Here is a 23,133-nt window from a genome sequence, read left to right as displayed (position 1 = left end):
ACCACCACCACCACCACCACCACCACCACCACCACTACCACCACTGCCTAGTTTCTGCTATGGCTTGCTATTAGCTCTGACCCCCAGGCAACTTTATTTATTAACATACAAATAAAATCACATTTCAGTACAATTAAAATGTCACCTATTTCCCTCTTTCTATTTTAATAAAAAGAAAAAAGAAAAAAGGTTATAACTAACATAATAAAAACTATATACAAAAGTACAATAACTATATACCATATATACAAGTAATAAATACCTAAACAATGTCTAGTCCATTTGTATTTGACAAATTCAGAGAAAATAATTCCATTATCTATCCTATTTTGGTAAGTCCAAAATGTACGTAATTCACTTTCTATCCTAACTAATCTTCAAATATAAGTAACTAATCTTCAACTATAACTAACTAATCTTCAACTCCCTCAGAGACCCAAGAAGGAAATAATATTACCTAATAAAAAATAAAAACAGGAAGTGCATGCAAGTGACTCCCAAAAAATTTGTGAGTTGACAGAAACAGTCAGCTGCCTGGACAGTCACCTGAGGTTTCTCCGCAGTGTTGGGGTATCATCTTCAGCCTATAGGATTAGCGTATCTGATAGACTCATTTGTGAAGTAGGATGTACACAAGGTCAATAGTTCGACCTCACATTGGGTGAGAGAAGTCCATGTACCAGAAACACCTGAATTCCACTAGTGTCATGTCATGATTCAGGATTTTAAATTCTGGAAATTGTTGACGGTTTTTGAATTCAGCTGTCCATTCTTCTTGGTTGTATATATATGGCTTCATCCCAGCATCCTGTTCTTTTCCACATCCCTCTATTAAATGCCAGTCTACTATTGAGAGGCGTGAGCTTAGTGTGGGGCATTTACCCACCACCCCCACAGCTTCCCAGAGTTTTCTTGAGTGCGAGCAGCAGGAAATATTAGATAGAAGGATTTATAGCGGAGAATCTTGCAGAGATAAACAGATAGAAAATAAAGGATAGCCTCGAGAGGGCCTGGAACCTATTCCAAAGGGCCCCGACTGTCTCTGGCCCAGGGTTTTTATAGAGACGCCAAGGGGTGGAGCAAAAGACCTCCTCCCCCAGCACAGCCAAGTGCAGACCATCTCAGACACCTGCACTCAGACCCTTGGTCCTGATCATCCTCTATTCGGACCTGCTGGGTAAAGCCACGAGGAACCCGAGAACGGGCTCCCACAGCTTAGTTGCTCTTCAAGAATAACTGTTTCAGCTGCTGTTCCATTGCACAACAGAAGCCATCAGCCCACTGCCTGTTCAGCTGCCTTCGAAGAAAAGGGCACGGTACCTTTTCCAGATTGCGAAGGCCACTTCAGGGATGGTGCCATATTGTCCTGGCCTCAGAAGATGCCTTTTGATAAAGCCACAACCACACTTGTTTTGGCAAGAATCAGTAGTCCTTTGTTTCGTGTCCTGTCTGTCCATTTTGTCCTATTTGTCAGCAGTCGATTCGAGGATACTTTGATGTCCAGTGGCTAACTTTTGCCACAGTGAAAGTTAACTCCATATGCAGTTTCTTCAATGCCCATATTTTCTTTGAAGTAGATTGGTACTGCCAGGAGCCGACTTGTCTCATAGTCATAACAAAAAGAAAAATTTTCTAAGTTATTAAAACATTTTGCCGGGCGTTGGTGGCGCACGCCTTTAATCCCAGCACTCGGGAGGCAGAGCCAGGTGGATCTCTGTGAGTTCGAGGCCAGCCTGGGCTACCAAGTGAGCTCCAGGAAAGGCGCAAAGCTACACAGAGAAACCCTGTCTCGAAAAACCAAAAAAAAAAAAAAAAAACATTTTAAATGCCATATTCTGTAGATCTCTGAAGGGTTTGAAGATGACCTGTCTATCTAAAATATATCTGCTCAATCTTGAAAACATACCTAATATGACTACAAGTTCTATTGTAATGTCTAACTACTAACTTTCATTTCTTTATATCCTAATAGTTGGTAATAATAACATTCAAGATTCAGCAATTTGCATTACATTGTTAAATGAATGGTATAAGTACACTATCTTGAACAAAATTAGAAATATACATATAGCATTTTCTAACAATATCAATTTCAATATATATAATTTGCATATAATATAAAAAAATCCAATCCAATCCAATGTAAAGTATTTAAAACTAGTAATTGTCTTTTTCTTTTTCTTTTTAAACAATAACCTTAAATCTAATATCCTTTGCTTAGCCCTTTTTCTAATCCTTAACAACAACTTGTAACCAACCCTCCTAAACCATGAAAATTATCTCAGACCCAAAACCCATTAAAAGACCAAAAAAACCACCCACCCCACACCACCTCTTTGGGAATGTGGACGTCGTATTCGTTGAATTGCTTTCTTATGGGTATGGGCGAAGGTATCTTTATTCTGAAAAGAAAAATTTTGGGTTAATCATCAAATTCTAGGGAAGGTAACTATGTCCTTTGTTATCCAGTCTGTGCATAATGCCAAAGTTCAGGGTTTATCTCAAGTCCTTATTTAAGTAGTCTTTGAAACTGGATCATCTCTCAGCTATTCATCTCAAAATCATCCTGAACAGTTTGTAGTCCAAAGTCGATCTTTCCATGGTGTTTGTCAGTTTAATGGTTTTACCATAGTTCATGTGGAATCGTCATTGTGGGATCCTGTCATCTTTTTGAAGATTTCAAAGTCACTGTTAGGTGCGGTCATGGTTCCCTGCAGACTTTTTTTTTTGTTGTTGTTGTTGTTGTTGTTCCTCTATGGTTTGGAGCAATCATAGTCTGATAAATGTCTGTCTCTTGGAACCATGAACATTCTTCCCTAGAAGAGAAAATCTTCACAGCAATTTCTCCCCACCATTTGTCTTGCCAAACTTTTCCAAACTGACCTTTGCTGATGCTTTCTTGTAACACGATGATCCTGGCAATTCTTCTCTGAAGAAGCAGCAGTAAACCCTTCGTCCCAGGTAGCAGCAATGCCAACAGGATGAGAAGCAGCCAACAACTCAGAGCAGCAGTCACTGCCTCCATGGTCCCACTGCCACCGCTTGTGTCTGGGCCCCGGCTACAGCTTCTCCTTAGCAAGCCTCCTAGGCCGGCCTCAACCTCGAGATCCTCCTGCCTCTGCCTCCTTCAGCAAATGCTACTGGTGTGCACCACCACAACCGGCCGAGTGTAGTTTTCATGAATTTGTACCACGAACGTTGGGCGCCAGATGTAGCATGAATCTTAAAAAGTTCTTATTAATAAAATCAAACCTGAGACCAGTTATTGGGGTGAATACTGGAAGGTCAGAGAGACAGAACAAGCCACAGCTAACCTCACCAGGCCAACTTCTCAGCTGATCTTGTTTCCTCAGACTGGAAGCCTCTGTGTCCTCATATCCAAATGGCTCTCAGCTGAACTGTGCTGCTCAAAACCTAGAAGCTTAACCAGCCAAATGCTTAACCAGCCAAATGCTTCTAGTTTCTGGTCCTCACACCTTATATATCTTTCTGCCTTCTACCATCATTCCCTGGGATTAAAGGCTTACTCCCTGGGATTAAAGGCATGTGCCACCATGCTTGGGTATATCCTTGAACAGATGGATTTCTGCCTCTGGAATGCTAGGATTAGAGGCATGTGCTCCCACTGCCTAGTTTCTGCTATGGCTTGCTATTAGCTCTGACCCCCAGGCAACTTTATTTATTAACATACAAATAAAATCACATTTCAGTACAAATAAAATATCACCATAGTATAGGCTTGTGTTCCCACTATGCCCATCACATACTTATTCTTCTGATTTCCATATAATTGTCTTTGTTGCCTTCTTCCTCTTCTTCCTCTTCTTCCTCCTCCTCTTCTTCTCCTTCTCCTCCCTCTTCCTCTTCTTTTCCTCCTCCTCCTGTTTCTTCCTCTCCCTTTCCTCCTCTTTCTTCTTCTATCTCCCATTAGCACAGACTAACTTCAAACTTAACATCTTCCTGCCTCCCTGTGCTTATTTCTGGGGTTACAGGGAGTGTCACTGTCTTAGTTCCTTTCTATTACTGTAATAAGACACCAGAACTAAGACAACTTACAGAAGGAAGGGTTTATTTGGGGGCTTATGGTTGCAGAGTGTGTCTTTTCTATTGCTCTGAAGGGACACCATGATCAATGCAACTTATAAAAGAAAGCATCCAACTGGAGGCTTGCTTACAGTTTCAGAGGATGAGACCACTATCGTTATGATGAAGAGCATAACAGGAGGCATGCAGGTGCCACAGCAGTAGCTGAGAGCTTACATTTGATTTACAAGTAGGAGGCAGAGAAAGAGTTAACTGGGAATGACAGGGGCTTTTAAAACCTCAAAGCTGCCCTCGATGACATACCTCTTCCAACAAGGGCCCCTCCCCCGATATTACTTAAACGGTTCCACCAACTGCAGACCAAGTATTCAAATATACAGACCTATGGGGGCCTTGTATTCTCATTCAGTCACCATAGAGTTTATTCTGTCTGTATTGGACCTATGTATCTATGTGTCTGTATATGTATGTATGTATGTATGTATCATCTACCTACCTACCTATCTATCTATTTATTTATCTATCTATCTATCTATCTATCTATCTATCTATCTATCTATCTATCATCTATCATCTATCATTTATTAATTCTCTAGCTATCATGTATCCATCTACTTATTATCTGTATCAGTTTTCTGTCTATGAAGTGACTCTTCTTTTACACAGTCTCACAGCTTGTGAGACAAAGCCTTTTCACAGGGAGCTGAGTTGACCATTAGTATTAATTTCTGAAGTAGCTTTGCAGCCCCCTTCTTTTAATGGACACGTGAATGAATTATTGTTACGACTGCTTAGAGTTTTTGTGAAGTGCAGTGGACATTTCTATGTATGTAACCTCTGCCATTTTACTTGTTTCCTAGAAAAAAAGACCCAAGAGTAGAATTTGTTAAATGAGAATGTTTTGGCATGACTTTTTCAGCTAGTATTCAACTACTTTTTCAAATAATTGTGCATCCCTTTCTGTCTCAAGCTCATGATGGACCATTGTTTTTGTTGATTCACAGTCTCACTGATATTTATGTGTTCAGTTCTGTTAAAAATTGCTGGTCTGTATATATCTAATTCTATTATGTGTGGTCTAAATTTCATATTCTTTATTTGATCATAAATGAAGACAATCAGCTTTTTATATCTGTACCAGTCATTTGGGTATCTTCCTTTCTGAAAGGTCTTGATAATTTGTTAGCTTTTGCAAGTGGGTTTTATGTTTCTTATATGTTGGTATTCTTAACACGGGTGCTAGTTATATGTCTGCATGTTCTCTAATTTTTGTTATAAACTCGATTGGGTTCGGAGATACTTAGAAAATGGGGCTGCTTCTGGCAACAATTGGTATATGGGTCACCACGCTGAGGGAGGAAGTTCCTCTGAATGAAGGTAGCCTGTCCACTAGCCTCGGGTCCAGATGCAACAACAACGACAACAAAAAGGGAATGGATACTCTAAGACTTAGGTTAACTGCCAACTTGAAAGAACCTAAAGTCAGTTACCCATGGGGATTATTTGGATTGTCTTGATTATGGCAACTGGGGTGGGAAGACCCACCACTGAGGGTGCCACCACTGGGTTGGGATGCTGGACTGTGCAAGTGCCCAGCAGCATGTGTTTACTCTCTTTTATCTTCTGTGATGTGACCTGACTAGACTCAGTAAACTCCTGGAGACTTGCCTTCCCTATCTTAGGTAAAATGAAGCATTCTAAAACAGGGATTGCTTATGTAGAGATAATCACGGCTGAGCCTGGAAGTCACACTCTTGGAAAGCTGCTGGACAAAGGTCGGGATGCTAAGCTGGGCTGCAAGTTTGTCCTTTTGTCATCGGGTCACATCGGGTTGACAAACTCAGAACTTCATGAACAAATTTCTCACCTTTGTGTGTGCGTAGTGAGGACCATTTCATGATTGTGCAAGTTATGATGGAGTTAATTAGGGACAAGAGATAAAAGACTTGGAAGAGTGTCTTGAATTTTATGGCAGCAAGCACCTTCCTGCTCTTGAGGCCTGGCTGTTTTGGCTCCTATCACTCTGTGGAGAGGCCTGCAGCTGTCCTGAGGTTGTGAAGGAGGAAAGCTGCTCCTATTGAGGGAAGAGTCCTTTGCTCAGTCATTTTAGTATGGCTTTAGCCCTGTGTGATTGGTCTTCTTGTGGTCTATGTTCCTTTTCTTTTACATTCACTACTTCTGTTTTAATTGTATGGTTGTTTTGCCTGCATATATGTCTGTGTATCAGAAGCCAGAAGAGAACATCAAATTCCCAGGAATTGGAGTGACAGGTACTTGTAAACTGCTATGGCTGTGCTGGGAATTGAACCCAGGTCTTCGGGAAGAGCAGCCAGTGCTTTTAACCACTAAACCATCTCTCCATCTCTATTTTCCTTTTCTGATCCTAGCTTTCTTAACGAATTTTATAAAACATTCAACCAGCCACCTGATGTGTTACAAAGGATTTTGAGTAGAGTTTTATGCTGCCTAAAGATAGATCATATTGGGCAAAGCAGCAAGAACTGATAGAATCCAGCTGAATAGTTTAACAATGGCAACAAGCAAGCAAACAGTATAAAAGCAGGTGAGTTCTAGTGCTAATTTAGCTGAAATAACAACCTATTTATAAAAACTATGAATTCTGTCCAGAATCATTGCACAAAACACTGACTTTGAATGTTGATAAAACAGTAACTATTGTCATAGTGCACAAAAGAGGATTTATGACCTGGATAGTAAAGTCAAAGACATCTAGGTTAAAAAATAAATTATACCTTTTTCCTCCAAAGCTGTCAATACCATTTCAATCAGAACATATTTATGAAAAACATCCAAATCCAGTTTTTTCCAGGACTCAGGAGGCAAAGACAGGAGAATGTCTGTGAGTCTGAGGCCAGGCTGGTCTATATAGCAAGTTTCAGTATAGCTATGGTCACATAATATGACACTGTAAAAAAAAATCCACAAGGTTGCTGTTTTCAGTAATCTCCAAAGTAATTGATAAAGAAATACTGTGTTCTAGGGAGAATACCATGGTGGAATCAGGTCTGTGTGATCTAGTTTCTCCTCTTTTGGCAACTGTCTAAATAAGAAGCTAATGTGGCATATTTTTTCTTATCTTCTTTTTCCAAACTTAAGTTAGTAGTTTTGATAAATGTGCCCATCTTCTCTGAAGGGGTTGATGTTTAAAATATGTATTCCTACACACTATCCTAAATATATTGGATTAGACGTTGAGATTGGGACCAAGGATCTACCTTTTTCTTTAAAGAATGCATATTTTTGGAAGCTGCCATTGTGTTGCAGAATATTACTTTACACTGTGTAAAGATATGTCACTGTGATTGGTTAAATACAGAGCTGAATGGCCAAGCTAGGTAGGGGGAGTTTAGGCAGGACTTCTTGAGAGAGAGAGGACTCAGAGAGGAAGAAAGTGGGGTCACCAGCCAGGAGGAAGCAGGATGGGCAGTGCAGAGTCAAGGTAACGAAGCCACGTAAAAGAATGTAGATTGAAAGATATGACTTCATTTAAGTTATAAGAACTAGTTAGAAACAAGCCTAAGCTAAGGCTGAGCACTCATAGTTAATAAGAAGTCTCTGTGTAGTTATTTGGGAGCTGGCAGGTGGGACAGAGAAAGACTGCTTACACCATTACAAGTTCAGAAAAAGACGTGTATCATTGGTTTCAGTTTCACGTAGATACATCTGGCTAATCTCATTATCTCCTCACACACTCAAATGCCAGGATTCACAGTACTTTATTTCATTGATGGCAAATATCCTTAAAATTGTGTGTCTAAATTGCTTCAAAATACATTGCCACATTCTACAGCATACCAAGGTCACCAGTTCAAAATGTCATGTTAATAGACTCTTACCTCTGAGGGTAAGGTAGTCTACATATGAAAAGACAGGTGTTTTCATTCTAGAAAGCCATTGCTTATTTTCAGTTGTGTTGCATTTTCATCAACACAATCAAATGAAAGACATGTTCTATCTGTGTGGTCAGGTGCATGATCCAAGTTATGGAAATCCCTTGGCTGAGGGCTATCTCTAAAGATCAGATAATGTATAGACAAGAGATGCTATCTTTCATTTCACAGACCAGGCTTGGTTTTCTGAGAAGGACTTCCTTTCCATAACCTTCAAAAAATGCATACTTTGATTTAGAATTGAGATTTCCCCAGAAGACTACATCTTTATTTTTCTTAAGGTCAATCAGGATTATTAATAGTGAATGGGAAAAAATGGCTGAGGTGATTTATACTTGTTATTTTGTCTGTATATTTGTTCGAGGAAGACCTGGGGTTCGATTCCCAGCATCCACATGAGGGCTCACAACTATCTGTAACTCCAGTTCCAGGGAATCTGTTGCACTTTTCTGACCTGTATGTATGTGCACCACATTTGTATAAACAACTTGCACTAGGCATCAAGTGAGCTTCCTCATGTGCACACACCCATGGTTCACAGCTGCCTTTATTTTTATTCTCCAGTTGCTCTGCTCTGTTCTCTGCTTTTCCACCTCCTCCAGCCTCTTGACAAATAGTCTCTCCTAGTGGAGATGCTGTTGAAGAATCCCCTTGGATCCCAAGCTGTCTCTTCTGCTGCTGCCCCTGCCTCTAAAGCATGCAGTGTCATATGTACTTTTGTGCATGCTACTCTGAATGATTAAGGCTTGTGCAAAATTTCAAACAAATTATGGGGGCACAGGAAATAGATGATAAAAGTCTAGATAAACCACAGCCTTCAGAGTGTGTCTAAGAAATGTCATCCTCACTGATGCTGCTGACAAGGAACTGGCTGTGGTTGTCCTAACATCCTGACTTTCTTTGATGCAGCAAACAGTTTAGAAATCTGAGCAGGTCTGTTGATTAACAGGGCCAAATGTGTTTAGAATTTGGGGTATAGAACAATTATTCTATGCATTTTCTACTTAAAACATTTTTTTTGAGACAAAGTATTGCTATATAGCTCACTCTGCTTTGAACTGAGCACCCTCTTGTCTCAGCCTTCCACCTGCGATTACAGATATATGTCATGCCACTAGGTCTGCCTTCTAGTTCACAATTTTGCCTCTATGTATTTTCTCCTCTGTTGGAGCAGAAATAATAGTTTTGCTTCTATAAAAAGCTGGTGCAGTCCCACCCTCTCCATTTCTTCCTTTATTCAGTGTCTCACGATGAAGACCAGGCTGGCTTGGAACTTGTTATGTGAAACAAGCTAGCATGGAACCCCTAGACATCTGCCTACCTACGCCTTCAGCTAACATTGGTTTCAAGGTGAGAGACAAAAATGTATCTTCCTCTAGAATCAGAAGCAAAGACACCCATGCTTACCACCTGCTTTCACACTGGACTGGAAGTCCCAGCTCTTCGTGAAGAAACAGAAATTCTGGCTTCAGATGAGAACAAAGCAAAAGGTATACAGACTGGAAAAGAATGAACCAAAGAATTTATTTTTTTTAATCATGAGATCGTCAGAAAGAAGAAAATGTTAACTTATTCTTTTATTCAATCAATATTTAGAAAGCAGTTTCATGTAACAGATGACATGACTGTCCAGGTAGACCACTTGTAAAACCAACATAAAAAATCCCCAAAGTTAGAAGGGGGAACTCTGAATGTGCAGGGTTGAAGATTAACATTAAGAAGTTAATTGTTCAGAGACTCTCTCTCTTTAACTGGACTCCTGGAGCTCGGCCTGGTGCTTGGCTGTGGATCTCTGCATCTGCTTCCATCAGTTACTGAATGAAGACTCTATGATGACAGTTACGTTATTCACTAATCTGATTACTGGGGTAAGCCTGCTCAGACACCCTCTCCACTACTGCTAGTAGTTTAAGCTGGGGTCATCTTGTGGATTCCTGGGAACTTCCTTAGCACCAGGTTTCTCCCTATCCCCATGATATCTCCCTCTATCAAGGTATCTCTTTCATTGCTCTCCCACTCTGTTCCTGTTCCAGTTTAACCATCCTATTCCCTATGATCTCATCCCCCATCCCCTACCCTCTATTGCCCGCCACCACCCATCAAAGACAGGGAAGAGGGATTCTATGAGCAAGGGTTTTCAAGATCATGATCGGGAAACCTACAAAGTCAACCAAACCAAGCAGGTGGGAACTCATGAACTTCAGACCAACAGCTGTGGAGCCTCCATGGGACTGGACTAGGTCCTCTGCATAAGCAAGACAGTTGTGTAGCTTGATCTGCTGAAGGGGCCCCTGGCAGTAGGATCAGGATCCATCCCTGGTGCATGAGCTGGCTTTTGGGGGCCCATTCCCTATGGTGGGACACCTTGTACAGCCTTGATATAGGGGGAGGGGTTTGGATCTGCCTCATCTGAATGTACCAGGCTCTACTGACTCCCCATGGGAGGCCTTACCTTTTGAGGAGGGAATGGGGGTGGATTGGGAGGGGAAGGCTGGGGTGGGGGCAGGAGGAGGGAAGAGAAGGGGATCTGTGGTTGGTATATAAAATTAATAAAAAAATTTCTCAATAAAGAAAAAATGAAGTTAGTTGTTTCTTACATATTAACAATGAATAATTAGAATTTAACATTTAGAAGTACAATTTACAATAGAACCAAAACACTAAAGAAGTTTAGAAATAAATATATATGATCTGTATGTGGGAAACTACAAACTCCAAAGGAAATAAAATTGCTCAATAAATGCAGAGGTATTCTTTGTTTGTGAGTGGGTAGACTCATGCTTGTTAAGATATCAAATTTCTCCAATTTTATCTATGGTCTACAATCTCAAATAAACCCATTCAAATCATTTCAAGGACTTTGAAAAACTGACTTTAAATATATAGACATAACTAGAATAATCACCACAATTTTGATAAGGAATTTAAAAAGTTTGGAGGATTCATAAAGAATAATTTTAAGATCCTAATCTAAAGTAGTCAAATAAGCATGGTCCTACAGAACAAACTGATGCATGAGTCATCTTGCATACCTGTCATTGAAAGGTATAGGCAGGAAGATCAGATCTTGTTCAAGGTGAACCTTGCTTACATATAGAGTTCAAGGCTAATTTGGGCTACATAAGATCCTGTTTCAAAGAACAAAATAAAACAAAAACCAAAAAAAGAAAAACAAATGTATAAATAAACAGAACAAAATATGCTTCCCCCAATAAAGCCACACCAATACAACTGATTCATTTTTTGAGAAAAACACAAAGCTGTAGGTGGACTTTTCCTGTCCTGCCAGCCAGCTCCCAAATAACCACACTGAGACTTAACACTAATTATAAATGCTCAGCTAATACTAACTAACTCTTTCATTGTAAATGTAACCCATATTTTTTATTTATACTCTGCCACATGGTGGCTCCTTTTTTCAACATGGCAAGTTCATCTTGCTTCTCTCCATGTCTCCTCCCAACCCTGGAGACTCCATCTTTCTTTCCAGTATTCCTCTGCCCCCAAAGTTCTACCTACCTATTGGCAAGACAGTTTATTATTAACCAATGAGAGTAATACATTTGTATTGTACAAAAAGATTGTTCCACATAATTTCCCCCTTTTTGTCTAATTAAAAAGGAAGGTTTTGACTTTAACATAGTAAAACTATATATAATAAAAATAGTAGTCAAGTAAGAATTATAGTTACAATATCCAGTCCATTTGTATTTGGTAAAATTAGAGAAAATAGTCTATTATCTATCTTATCTTTGTGAGTCTAAAGTTTTATATCCAATTTACCTTTTATCATAACTAAGTAAAACTTTAATTCTAATTATTTAGTCTTTAGCTCCATCAAAGACCCCAGAAGTGTGTAATGTTACCTACTGACAGGGATATCTGGTTACCTGGACAGTCACCAAAATTCTTATGTAATATTGAGACATCCAACTTTGGCCTACAGGCCTAGTATATCTGACAGACATTTTTGAGAAGCAGGGAATTTTGATAGATTGTCCTACCTTATCTTGGCAAAGTTTGGCAGTCACTTTCTTTTGCATCCTACTGGTTTAGTTTGGACAGTATACTGTCAGCAATTGAGGAAAGGAAAGTTTCTTTACCCAAATGGCTAACTTTTGCCATTAAGAAAGCAAACTCCATATGGAAGTTCTTTGATGCCCACTATACTTTTTTTGAAATAGATCAGTGCTGTCAGGAGCAGATATATCTCACTGTCATGAAAAGCCTTAGGTTATTAAACATACTAAATGCCATACTCTGTAGGCCTTTGAAGTATTTGAAGACCATCTATCTAAATATATCTGTTTAACATTGAAAACATACCTAATATGACTACAAGTTTGATTATAATATATAAATAACTACTAATCTATATTTTTAATTATACATTATATTTTTAAATGAGCTGCATAAGCACAATACCCCAAGCAAGAGTAGAAGCATATACACAGTATAACAAAATTAACTTTAAATTTGTATCAATATACCAAAATCCATACCAAGTAAAATATTTTGAGATTAATAGTTGTTTTTGGATTAAAGTAGATTCAATAATCTACCATTTTATTTCATCATTTTTATACCCTATCCCTCTTTTTTCCTTTAGAAAGAGATCTTTGAATTTAATTCTTTTTTTTAGTTTTTTTTTTTTTGTGACCAATAACAGCTTGTAACCAACCCCTCTTAAATGATAACAAATAGCCATAACCCATCTTTTGGGAATGTGGGCATTGTTTTTTCTAGATTTCTTCCTGTTGTCTTGGGGCACTGGAATCTTTGGGGGAACCTTGAGAAAATCAGGATTAATTAAATTGTTCTGGATGCAGAACTCACAAACTATAACAGACATTTTGAGGTGTTGGATCATCTGGGCCTTTCATTTTTATTGGTTTTTGGTCCCCTTGTTCTGAAAATACATAAACCTTAAAAGGTAACATACATTACAAGTGTGGAATATGTGGTGTGCACAAGTCAGTTAAAGATGATTTTTTTGTTTTGTATTTAAGCAGGTAAAATATATGCTATTTGTCTTGTAGGTTTTTTTAGGTTTATTTCTTTGTATTTGTAGTCAGGATTTTCATGGAGTATTCCCCTCATCTGTATCAACTTGGAATGAATTCATAGCCTCTCATTTCCTGTGGAAATAAAAGCATAACCTCTTATCCAAAGCAACATGCCTTTTGACTTCCATTTTGAAGTCAAGATATTTTTAGGATATATAGGTTGCTTTAATCTAGGAGCCTCTATAATCTGATGTGTCTTAGCAGATGTCATTTGTTCATTAGCAGTCAAAAAATTAGAGAGAACACAATAACATACAGGATCCAGACTCTGTGTATTTCCCATGTTTACGTAGCTTATTATGTTTTTTTAATTATTTTATTCTTTTTAAATTTGATTGTATATATTCTATCCTTTAATTTGATTGTATATATGCTTTTTCTTTTCTCTCCTAAGCCTATTTATATTTTTAAATCCACTGTAACACATTTAGAGGTTTCCTTTGTCTGGATCTGTCTTTACTGAGCATCTGTATTGTCCTTTGATCACATCAGATGAATCTTAAACGGCTATGTCAGATGCCTGCACTGTTCAGCTTAGTGTATGATGGTAGCTCATGGTAGCTGGTGGCTGGCTCCGTTCTTCAGGCAGCTGCTGGAAGATGTGTCTTTGTATTGCAGCTGACACGAGATTGTGAGACTATGAAGCCATGTTTGGCTCTATTTTTGTGTGCTTGGAACCTTTTCTTAAGCTTTCTCTGGTTTCATGTGGATCTAAGTTGCCTAATGTTGGGCACCATATGTCAATGGACTTTTCCTGTCCCGTGAGCCAGCTCCCAAATAATCACACAGAGACTTAGTATTAATTATAAATGCTTGGCCAATGCTGTTAGAATTCCTAGCCACTCCCCAAGCTACATGACCACACATCTGCTGTCAAGTAGCCAGGCAAGATGCTTAGTCGTCCCAGGGCTTTATGCCCTATGTAATCCACGCACTGTGTGATCATGTAATCTGTGTGCAGCGTGATCATGTAATCTATGTGCATGCACAGCATAGCTATGTAAGCTCATATGTGCATGTTTGGAGGGATCTATAAAAGTGGGTTCCACTTATTCCTTCCTTTTCTTCCTGCACAGTCATTCCATAGGCCTATGCACACCCATTCTATTCTCTTCCCTTAATAAACTCTTATAGTGGGTTTTGTTGTGCCTTGTGGCTTCTCTCATGCAGCAAACAGTGCCACTTAATAAATAACAAATACCTCAGGCTTATTAATAACTAGCTCTTACAATTTAAATTAACCTATATTTCTTATTTATGCTCTGCCATATAGTGGTACCTTTTTTTTTTTTTAACACAGTAAGTTCATCTTGCTTCTCTCTGCATCTCCTCCTGACCCCAGAGACTCTGCCTTTCTTCTTCCCAGCATTCCTCTGACTTAAACATCCTATTGGCAAGTCAGCTCTTTATTAACCAATAAGAGTAATACATATTCATATTGTACAAAAGAATTTCCACAATACAAAGCCTCTCAATAGCTAACCAGACATGATGCACACTCCTATGTGTGTGCACACACAAACACACACATAGACATATATGTATGATAAGTGTTTGGGGGCCCAAAACAGCTAGACCACGCAGCTGCCATGACATTCTTAGAGACTCAGACACAGCTTTTGTGATAGGCTTACTGGCAGGCAATATCCGGATCCAGGATAAGCCATAAGCTGACCTCATCCATGAAGGGCCTGGATCTAAGGGGAAGTACCTGACATTCCAAAAATTCCAAGCACCTCTAGACAAAAAATGTCAGCCAATCAGGGTCCTGAACCCTAGAAATCCCCTTATCCCAACTTCTGCTATGATAAAAACCCCATCTTGCTCGGGCTCAGAACTCTCTGCTCACACTGCTGTGTTGGACAGATACAGAGACCAAGTTCTGAGCTTGAAATAAAGGCTCTTTGCTTTTACACATGGGATTCAGTCTCCATGGTGGTCTCTTGGGGGTCCTCATGATCTGAGCATAGCAAAAAGTAGTGTTAGAAAAATTAGATTTCAATGTATGAAAAATTTAAAGAACTTATAAAATTCTGCACTTTAAACAAAAATTAATTTTTAAACAAAGAACCAAATATAGAAATGAATTATAAAACTCTCAGAAGCAAATACAAGTGATGATTTTTATAACCTTGATTTGGAAAACAAGTTTTGCATACAATGCCTAAAACTCAATCCATGAAAAAAAAAAGGAAGTTGTGTTTACTTGAATCAAAAAACCACTGCTGTACAAGACAGTTTAAAGATATTGAAAACACATTCTGCAAATTGGTAGTGCAAATTTGCAAAATACAATCAATAAAATGATGTGTGTTATGATAGGTAAGGACACAGCCCAAGTGAGATCTGAACCTATAGTCCAAATAGATCTATCAAAGGAGATGTATAGGAGGGCAATTAGCACATAAACATTAGCAAAAGGGGAATACAAATAAAACGAGCATTGAGATGTGAGATGTCAGCAGATGCCTATAGAATGCTAACATTAAAGTTCTCGAAATCAAGTGATGATGTACTGGGGCTCTTCATTCATGCTGGCAGTAGAGAAAGGAACAGCTGCTTTGAAAGATAGTTTTACAGTTTTGTATAAAGCTAGACAGTCTGAGGTATGATTCTGGAATCAGCCTTCTCATTTTAAAATCTAAGCTTTATGAAAGCCATCACGTGAATGCTTACAGAGTTTCTTTTTATAATTTCCTCAAACAGGGTGGATAGAGGAACATTTTAAGAAACCCACCTGACAAGTGCTGTCTAATTAATAGATGCAGAGATATTTATGCTGGTGATTGGCGCCCTCTACAGGATATGGTGAGAATGACAATTCACCTTTTTGATTTTCATCCAAAACTCTGTGAGAAAAATATCAGACTATTTCAAGTCGGGAATGTTCTATGAAATACGTTATCAGCATTTTTCATAACTTTCAAGATAGTCAAAAATGAGGAAGGAATAAGAAACTGACAGATCCAAGAGTGTCCCAAAGAGGTAGGAGTAATAAACACACTCTACCTTGCTATGTATGGCACCAGGGTCTTCAAATGCAGGGAACAGGCAAAATCTGGACAAGGGATTAATTAGGAATAACCATCAATATTGAGTCATTAATTTGTCATAAAAATGTCATATCTGCTTTTCCTTTCTATTTTCTCCACATCTGTCTGTCTGTCTCCATAAGGAAGGAAAATAAATAAGATATCAACAGAGGAAGCTGAGTATTGGCTACGCGAGAGCTTTCAGCAATTTTCTGCAACTCTAGAATCTATGCTAAAAGAAACTTTGTGGTTAAAGCACAGATTCCCCTCTACTTCTGAGACCATATCCTTTGTGGTTTTACAGCGATAGGCTGTGTTTCAGTACTACAATTTTATATGCACTTTTTTTGTTAGGTGATGTCTCTGTTTCCTTCAAAAATGGATTATTCTATTTATAGGATGGTTGGACAGATGCAAGACGCAGAAAGAGTAACTGTAAAGAAGCCTAGAAAACGTTCCTATCACTGCCAACACAAATGGACATACAAAGGTAGGCATCTAGAATCCTATATTTGATGACTGGCTAGATGCCTAGAAAGTTAGTGGGGAAATTTAACTCTACTTTCAGTGTTAATAATTAGAAGTTAAATTAACTTCATCTTAAGAATTTTGTTACCTATTTTGCAATGATCTATTTACAACTATTTACCTACCTACAAAAGTGTGTAGTTATCTATACCTATAACTGTATAGAAGCCTAATTCTTGGCACATAAAATATATTTGTAAATATACTTAGAGTGGGTGTAATGAGTTAGTTTTTTCCTGAGTTGAAGATTAAGGGAATTTTTTATTTATTAAAGTAAAATATACAATTATAATGATTAACACCTGAGATTTGTTTCATAAATCAATATAAATGTATTTTGTTTTTCAGAAGATGATTAAAATTAGTTTTGCTCATGTACCTCCTCAGACAATTGTGTTTTTATTTTTTTACTTTCACTCAGTTATTTTGGCATTTCTTGTGTGTTTCTTCCCGGGACTCAGTTTCCTGTGATTTTATCTGAGTAAGTCAATCACTGTGCAAATGAAAGCTAAACAACTTACTTTGCTCTCTGATGTGTGACTTTAGAATGAAATTGCCAACGTAAGAAGCTTATTTAATGATGGTAAACAAAGTATGTTGATCTCTTGGACTCAATCAGTCTAATTTTTCAAGATACGTTTATATTCATCTCAGATAATTTTGGGTGGAAACTCTTTGTTGTTTGCTCACCTGAGACAGCCTCACTCTGTTATCCCAGGCTGGCCATGAACACATGGCCATGCTCCTGCCTGAACCTCCTGAATGCTGGATTTACAGATTTGAGTCACCACACCCATTTACCTCACCACTTAAAAGATTATAGGTTCCTTTCTTGTCTTAAGACAGTGTGCACTCTCAGGATTTTCTATTGTTATGACACATTTATGAGTATATTTTAAGTGTTATAGAAGAACATTTAATCATTACAGATTACCCAGAGTGTCCAAGATGGCATCAGACGGCTCTGAGACTGGCCAGCATTGCACTGGTTTTCTTGGTGGCCACGGTGATAGGATTAGCCATCCATGGTGAGTGTTTTGAAAACTACCTGCCCAGATATGGAGACCACAGTGTTTCCTGAAGAGTTTCTCTGGCTCTCTCCAGAGCTACAGAATCACTTTGCATGTTATCCATCATTATTTTAGTTCCGTTGACATGAAATGATCCTACTGTGATCACTAATGATACCCTATGTGTATGTAATTTGAAAATCTATCCTGCCTTAATTTTAACTGATTGCTAAATACTCGAATTTGGATCTAACTCTTCTAGGAGATGAAGTTGTAGATTTTAGTGAGAGAGCTAAGGTTTTATCGAAGTTAGCTTTATCCTTTAAGTATATTACAAAATTAGATGTTTTGAAACGGAATAAAACTTATCAGCTGGTTGAGAAGTTAGGTCCAAATTAAATCCAAGGTCTATTGCTAAAGTCAACAGCACACAAATAAACATACACAATTGTGCTTGTTATTTCTTCCATTTGCAGTTACCATGTGTTAGGAATTACGGTAAACGAATGATTTACAGTATGTTTAAGTCTCCAAAGAACCCTGGAGTTTATGAAGTGCTTTCTTTTTGGTTCATGGTGAAAACACTGAGCAGTATAATGATCCTATGACTAGCTTTAAGCTCACATACAATTCCAATCCACCACATTAGGAAATTTTAATAAACATAAGGAAAATTTAACTGACTGTCTTAATCTTTAATATGAATAAAGAAAAGTTTTATCTTTTAAAATTTGATTTAGATAATATTATTTTGTGTCTCTATGTAGGTCTTGGTAGGGAGAAACCTTCTCATCTCCTTTGTAAAATTAAAAGGTGGAGATATTATTGATCAGATCCCTTCTTGACTAGCAGTTTGTGTATCCCATAACAATTTTATTAAAATAAAGGAGTGCAGGCTTGTATATATAGAAATATAATTAGCATTCTGATTTTTTTTTACTCTTCAGTCAGTCATCTGAGTGTACATTCCTTAAGCGATAAGCACAACAAAGGAATACTTGGTAATAATGAAAGCAGATGTTGCGGCTGTATGGATATTTCTCCCGGGAAACAACAGCAGGACAAAATAGACTCCACAGGTAAGTGGTCCATGTCACTGCGTCTTAAGGAAGGGAATCTTTTTCTTGATCCTTTCAGCTCTTGGTATTGGGGCCAAGCAAATTAAGCTGACAAAAGACAAGCTCATGGAAGAAAAGTTATTAGAATGCACCTGGGAACTAAGAAAAGAAGAGGCTAGCTTACCAACTTCTTCACCTAGATTCCTGAGATCAGAGGAGGGAGAAAATCCTTCATTTTTATCTTAATTAAAATTTTGTGTGTGCATGTATGTATGTATGTGTGTGGATGCATGTGGCAAGATGTACTTGTAGAGGTCCAAAGATAAGCTATGGAATTGTTGGTTTTTTGTTTTGTTCTTTCAGATTGGAATGTTTAGTGGCAGGCACTTTTACCCATTGGGGCATGTTGCTGGCCCCCAAAGCCCTTTATGACAGTTACAGATTTCTTCAGCATTCAAGAGGCTGAGGCAGGAGCATCATCAATGTCCTGTGCCACCCTGAGCTATACAGGGAGATCTTGTGTCAAAAACACAAGCAAAAACAATATAAACATATATATATATATAACTTCCCAGTCTCTTTTGTATAGAGTTTATTTTCAAAAAAATTTTGGCAGATTCTATTTTCACATTAATCCTCTTTGATATGTATCAAGTATTTGAAAATATTTGTGAATACTTAAAAATATTCCCTACTTAGATAATAAAACTAACTAAAATTTAAGTAAAATACAGTTTTATATATCTGCCACTAAGTTGAAGGCATAAATAATTATTTCAGTTAAAACATATATACTAATTTCTGAATATTGGTTTAATTTAATACTCAAATTTTCCTTTTCAAGGAGATAAATCTAGTGGTCCCTGAGGCTAAACTATATTACAATGTTCTTGCAGTGTACGAAGAGATACTTTCTGTGCTGAAAGAGAATTTTGAGAATAACCGCTTCCTTAGTACTTTTCAGTTCTAGCTCACATGTCTGTTTTTAAACACTCTTGGACATTACTTCAAAACCTCATGGACTGTGATTGTCTATTGTAAAGAGATTAAAATGTTTTTTATGAATTCTGCTTTTAAAAGTTGTTCTTCCTGACTGACCACATGGCTCAGCAGGCAAGGCACTGGCCACCTAGCCTGACAGCCCGAGTTTCATCCCTGGGACCCACGTGGAAGAGAGAACTGATTCCTCCATATGTGGGCTGTGGAGTAGGCATACACGCAACACACACACACACACACACACACACACACACACACACACACACACACACACTAAATAAGTAAATATATATATATATATTTAGGTGAATTTGTCAGATCTTGGTTGTTAAATGGTAGAAGACACACTTCATCCTCTGGCCACTGTTTTAGAACAGCTACGTTTAAGACAGAGCGTGAGTTGTAGAGAATTTACCCCTGTATGCCTTGGAGGCCACCACTGATCTCTTCTGCAGTCTGCACAGATACACTGCTGTTGCTTTAATTTTCACTCTGCCCACCACTAATCATGTGTATAACCCGGAGTCAGTTATATAGACTTTAGTTTCTCTGTATTTTATTAAGTTTAACTGTTTTTATACAATGAGGAATATGAAGTTAATAACTTTGTACCTGTCTTAAGTGTTTTGTAAGGAAAATATTTTATACATTCATATGTTTTTGGAATTTAGAAAAAGACTATATATATATATATATATATATATATATATATATATATACATACATATATATAGTTTCGATAAATAATGACTGATGGAAGCGGATGCAGAGATCCATGGCCAGGCCCCAAGTGGAGCTCCAGGAGTCCAATTAGCGAGAAAGAGGAGGGATTGTATGAGCAAGAATTGAGACCAAGATTAGAAAAAGCACAGGGACAAATAGCAAAACGAATGGAAACACATGAACTATGAACCAAGAGCTGAGGAGCCCCCAACTGGATCAGGCTCCCTCTGAATAAGTGAGACAGTTGATTAGCTTGAACTGTTTGGGAGGCATCCAGGCAGTGGGACCAGGACCTGCCCTCAGTGCATGAACTGGCTGTTTGGAACCTGGGGCCTATGCAGGGACACTTTGCTCAGCCTGGGAGGAGGGGACTGGACCTGCCTGGACTGAATCTACCAGGCTGAGCTGAATCCCCAGGGGAGTCCTTGCCCTGGAGGAGATGGAATGGGGGGGTGGGTGGGCTGGGAGGAGTCTGGGGGGTGGGAGGAGGGAGGACAGAAGAATCTGTGGCTGATATGTAAAATTAAATCAAATTATAAAATACATTAAAAAAATAAAACCAATACAGAAATTTACAAGTTCGGTATAGCCTTTTAAAAAAACCCAAAAACTGTGAATGTGTTAGCATTTGCCTCTTCTATGGACTTTTTATTAATGGAAAGAGAGAAGGGAGTTGGTTCCCTAAAAGTGAGGCAATGTTGTTACTTTTTTTTTTTTTTAAAAAAAAAATCTTTATTCTTATTTTATGTGTACGAGTCTTTTGTCTGCATGTCTGTGCACCACATATGTTCAGTGCCTACACAGGCCAGAAAAGAGCATCGGGTCCCCTGGAACTGGAATTACAGCTGCTACATAGGTAGAGGGTAGTGCATCTGAGTCCTCTGCAAAAGCAGCAAGTGCTCTTAACCACTGAGCCATTTCTGTTGACCTAATTTTTTTTTGAAGTTTAAAAACAATGCAACAATTGCTTTTGGTTTTAAAACTTCTTTCTCCTCTCTATTTCTTCCCATTTTTTTTTCTTCTAGGAAAATCATGCCCTGATGACTGGTTCCAGCAACAAGGGAAATGTTACAAGTTTTACATGAACTTTACATCATGGATTGATAGTAAAATATCCTGTGCAGTAAGGAAATCACGTCTCTTAGTGATCCAAGACAAGGCAGAACTGGTAAGAGCTAATCTCATGAAACTCAGTTCTTTCTAAAAACCAGGAGATGTGGGTACACTTCATGATAACACAATTATTCTACTGTTAATTGCCGTCATTTGTTGAATGTCAGTCATGTGCTAAGCACTAGGCAATGCAATTTACAACTATAATCTTAATTACCTCTCCTCTAAGATTAAACTTGTGAGACAGAATTTTCCCTATAGCCACAGGGGATATTATACAACTTCTCCAGGGGCATAATTCGGCTATGTTACTCTACACATAAGTGGCACAGTCAGGTTCTTAGGATAATTTACTATCAATACTGAGCTTCTGCATGGAGGAAGACAGAAGTTTGAAGGACCCATCAAAACATTCCCAATTTAACCAGCTATGGTAGTGCTCATCTGCGATCCCAGAATTTGGGAGGCTGAGGCAATAGGATTGAGATAGATGAGTTTGAGTCTAGCCTGGACTATACCGTGAGATCCTGTCTCAAAAACTTATAACCAAATAAATAAAATGCAAAACATTGCCAATTCCCGGCAGTCTGTCAAGAATCTTGGTAATGAGGAAGATGTTTTAGTTAGAACAGATGTTTAGTTTTGATTCACATGTCTCTTAACCCATTTCAAGTCACCTCTAGGCAGTCCCATTCCTGCTTTTGTCTCCTCTGTACCCTTCCATAGACTGCTATTTGTATCATCCTCAATTCCATCAAACGGAATGTATAGACAAGTCACACAGTTGGAAAACCTTCCCACACAGTTTCTTTTTCTAAATATACAGAAGACTTCTTGCAATCTCTCTGGCTAGAAATATGAGCATCAGAATCTTTTTAGGTTTGTATGTAAGAAACCAGCAGTATCTCTCTTCATAGCTTATATCCAGATGATTTCCTCTGGGTCTCTTTTCTCAGGATTTCATCCAGAGTAAAATACATGATGGAGTTTACTTTTGGATTGGATTGAATGTTACAGACACACAGAAAACATGGACCTGGCTGGATGGCACACCATTACACCCACATCTGTGAGTGTTTGGTGTCTGTATAACACTGGGGAAATATGAGACCTCCATAGACCACCCCCTACTGGTAGCTCTTGGGAACCTCAAGTGGTCAGGTGATTGTAGGACGGAAAAGTTTGATACCTGTTTAATTTACAAAAGTTCATAAAAATTGTCTTAGAGAACCAGAGGCTCCTAAAATAATATATGGTCCTATTTAGACCTCCATTGAATTTAATAATACAGAAGTTAGAAATGGAAAATTATAATCAACATATCCTAGTTTTCATTCTCTTGTAGTGATAAACATTATAACCAAAAGCAACTTGGGGAGGATAGGGTGTTTTTGGCTTACACTTCCCAACCAAATCCATCATTGAGAGAAGCCAAGGGAGGAGTTCAATCATGCAGGACAGGAATTTGGAGAAAGGAACTGAAGCAGAGGCCATTGAGGAAATGGTTTGTCCTCTATGGCTTACTCAGCTACCTTTCTTCTGCACCCAGGACCACCTACCCAGGGACGGCACCACTCACAGTGGGCTAGGCCCTCCTCCAGCCATCAGGAAACTCCTCCATAAACAGGGCACAGGCCATTCTTCTGGAG

The 23,133-nt window shown here is 38.4% G+C and overlaps 1 protein-coding gene across 3 annotated transcripts in view; it reads left to right on the top strand.

Annotated features, from left to right (window-relative positions):
• Positions 1-23,133, top strand: part of Klrf1 (killer cell lectin like receptor F1) — a 33,870-nt gene that overhangs the window by 9,041 nt on the left and 1,696 nt on the right. Inside the window, exons 2-7 of one of the 3 annotated variants that reach the window (XM_037204091.1) lie at positions 15,728-15,829; positions 16,452-16,543; positions 17,511-17,609; positions 18,539-18,670; positions 21,397-21,539; positions 22,441-22,553. In XM_037204091.1, coding sequence (XP_037059986.1) covers positions 15,798-15,829; positions 16,452-16,543; positions 17,511-17,609; positions 18,539-18,670; positions 21,397-21,539; positions 22,441-22,553 — 611 coding nt within the window. In that variant the 5' untranslated portion in view covers positions 15,728-15,797. The remainder of the gene's footprint in view (positions 1-15,727; positions 15,830-16,451; positions 16,544-17,510; positions 17,610-18,538; positions 18,671-21,396; positions 21,540-22,440; positions 22,554-23,133) is intronic. The other 2 variants (XM_037204092.1, XM_037204093.1) reach the window with 2 other exon arrangements.

This window comes from Peromyscus leucopus, chromosome 3 (assembly GCF_004664715.2).
Source record: "Peromyscus leucopus breed LL Stock chromosome 3, UCI_PerLeu_2.1, whole genome shotgun sequence".
Taxonomy (NCBI): Eukaryota; Metazoa; Chordata; class Mammalia; order Rodentia; family Cricetidae; genus Peromyscus; species Peromyscus leucopus.
This window is presented reverse-complemented; position numbering and strand designations above follow the sequence as displayed.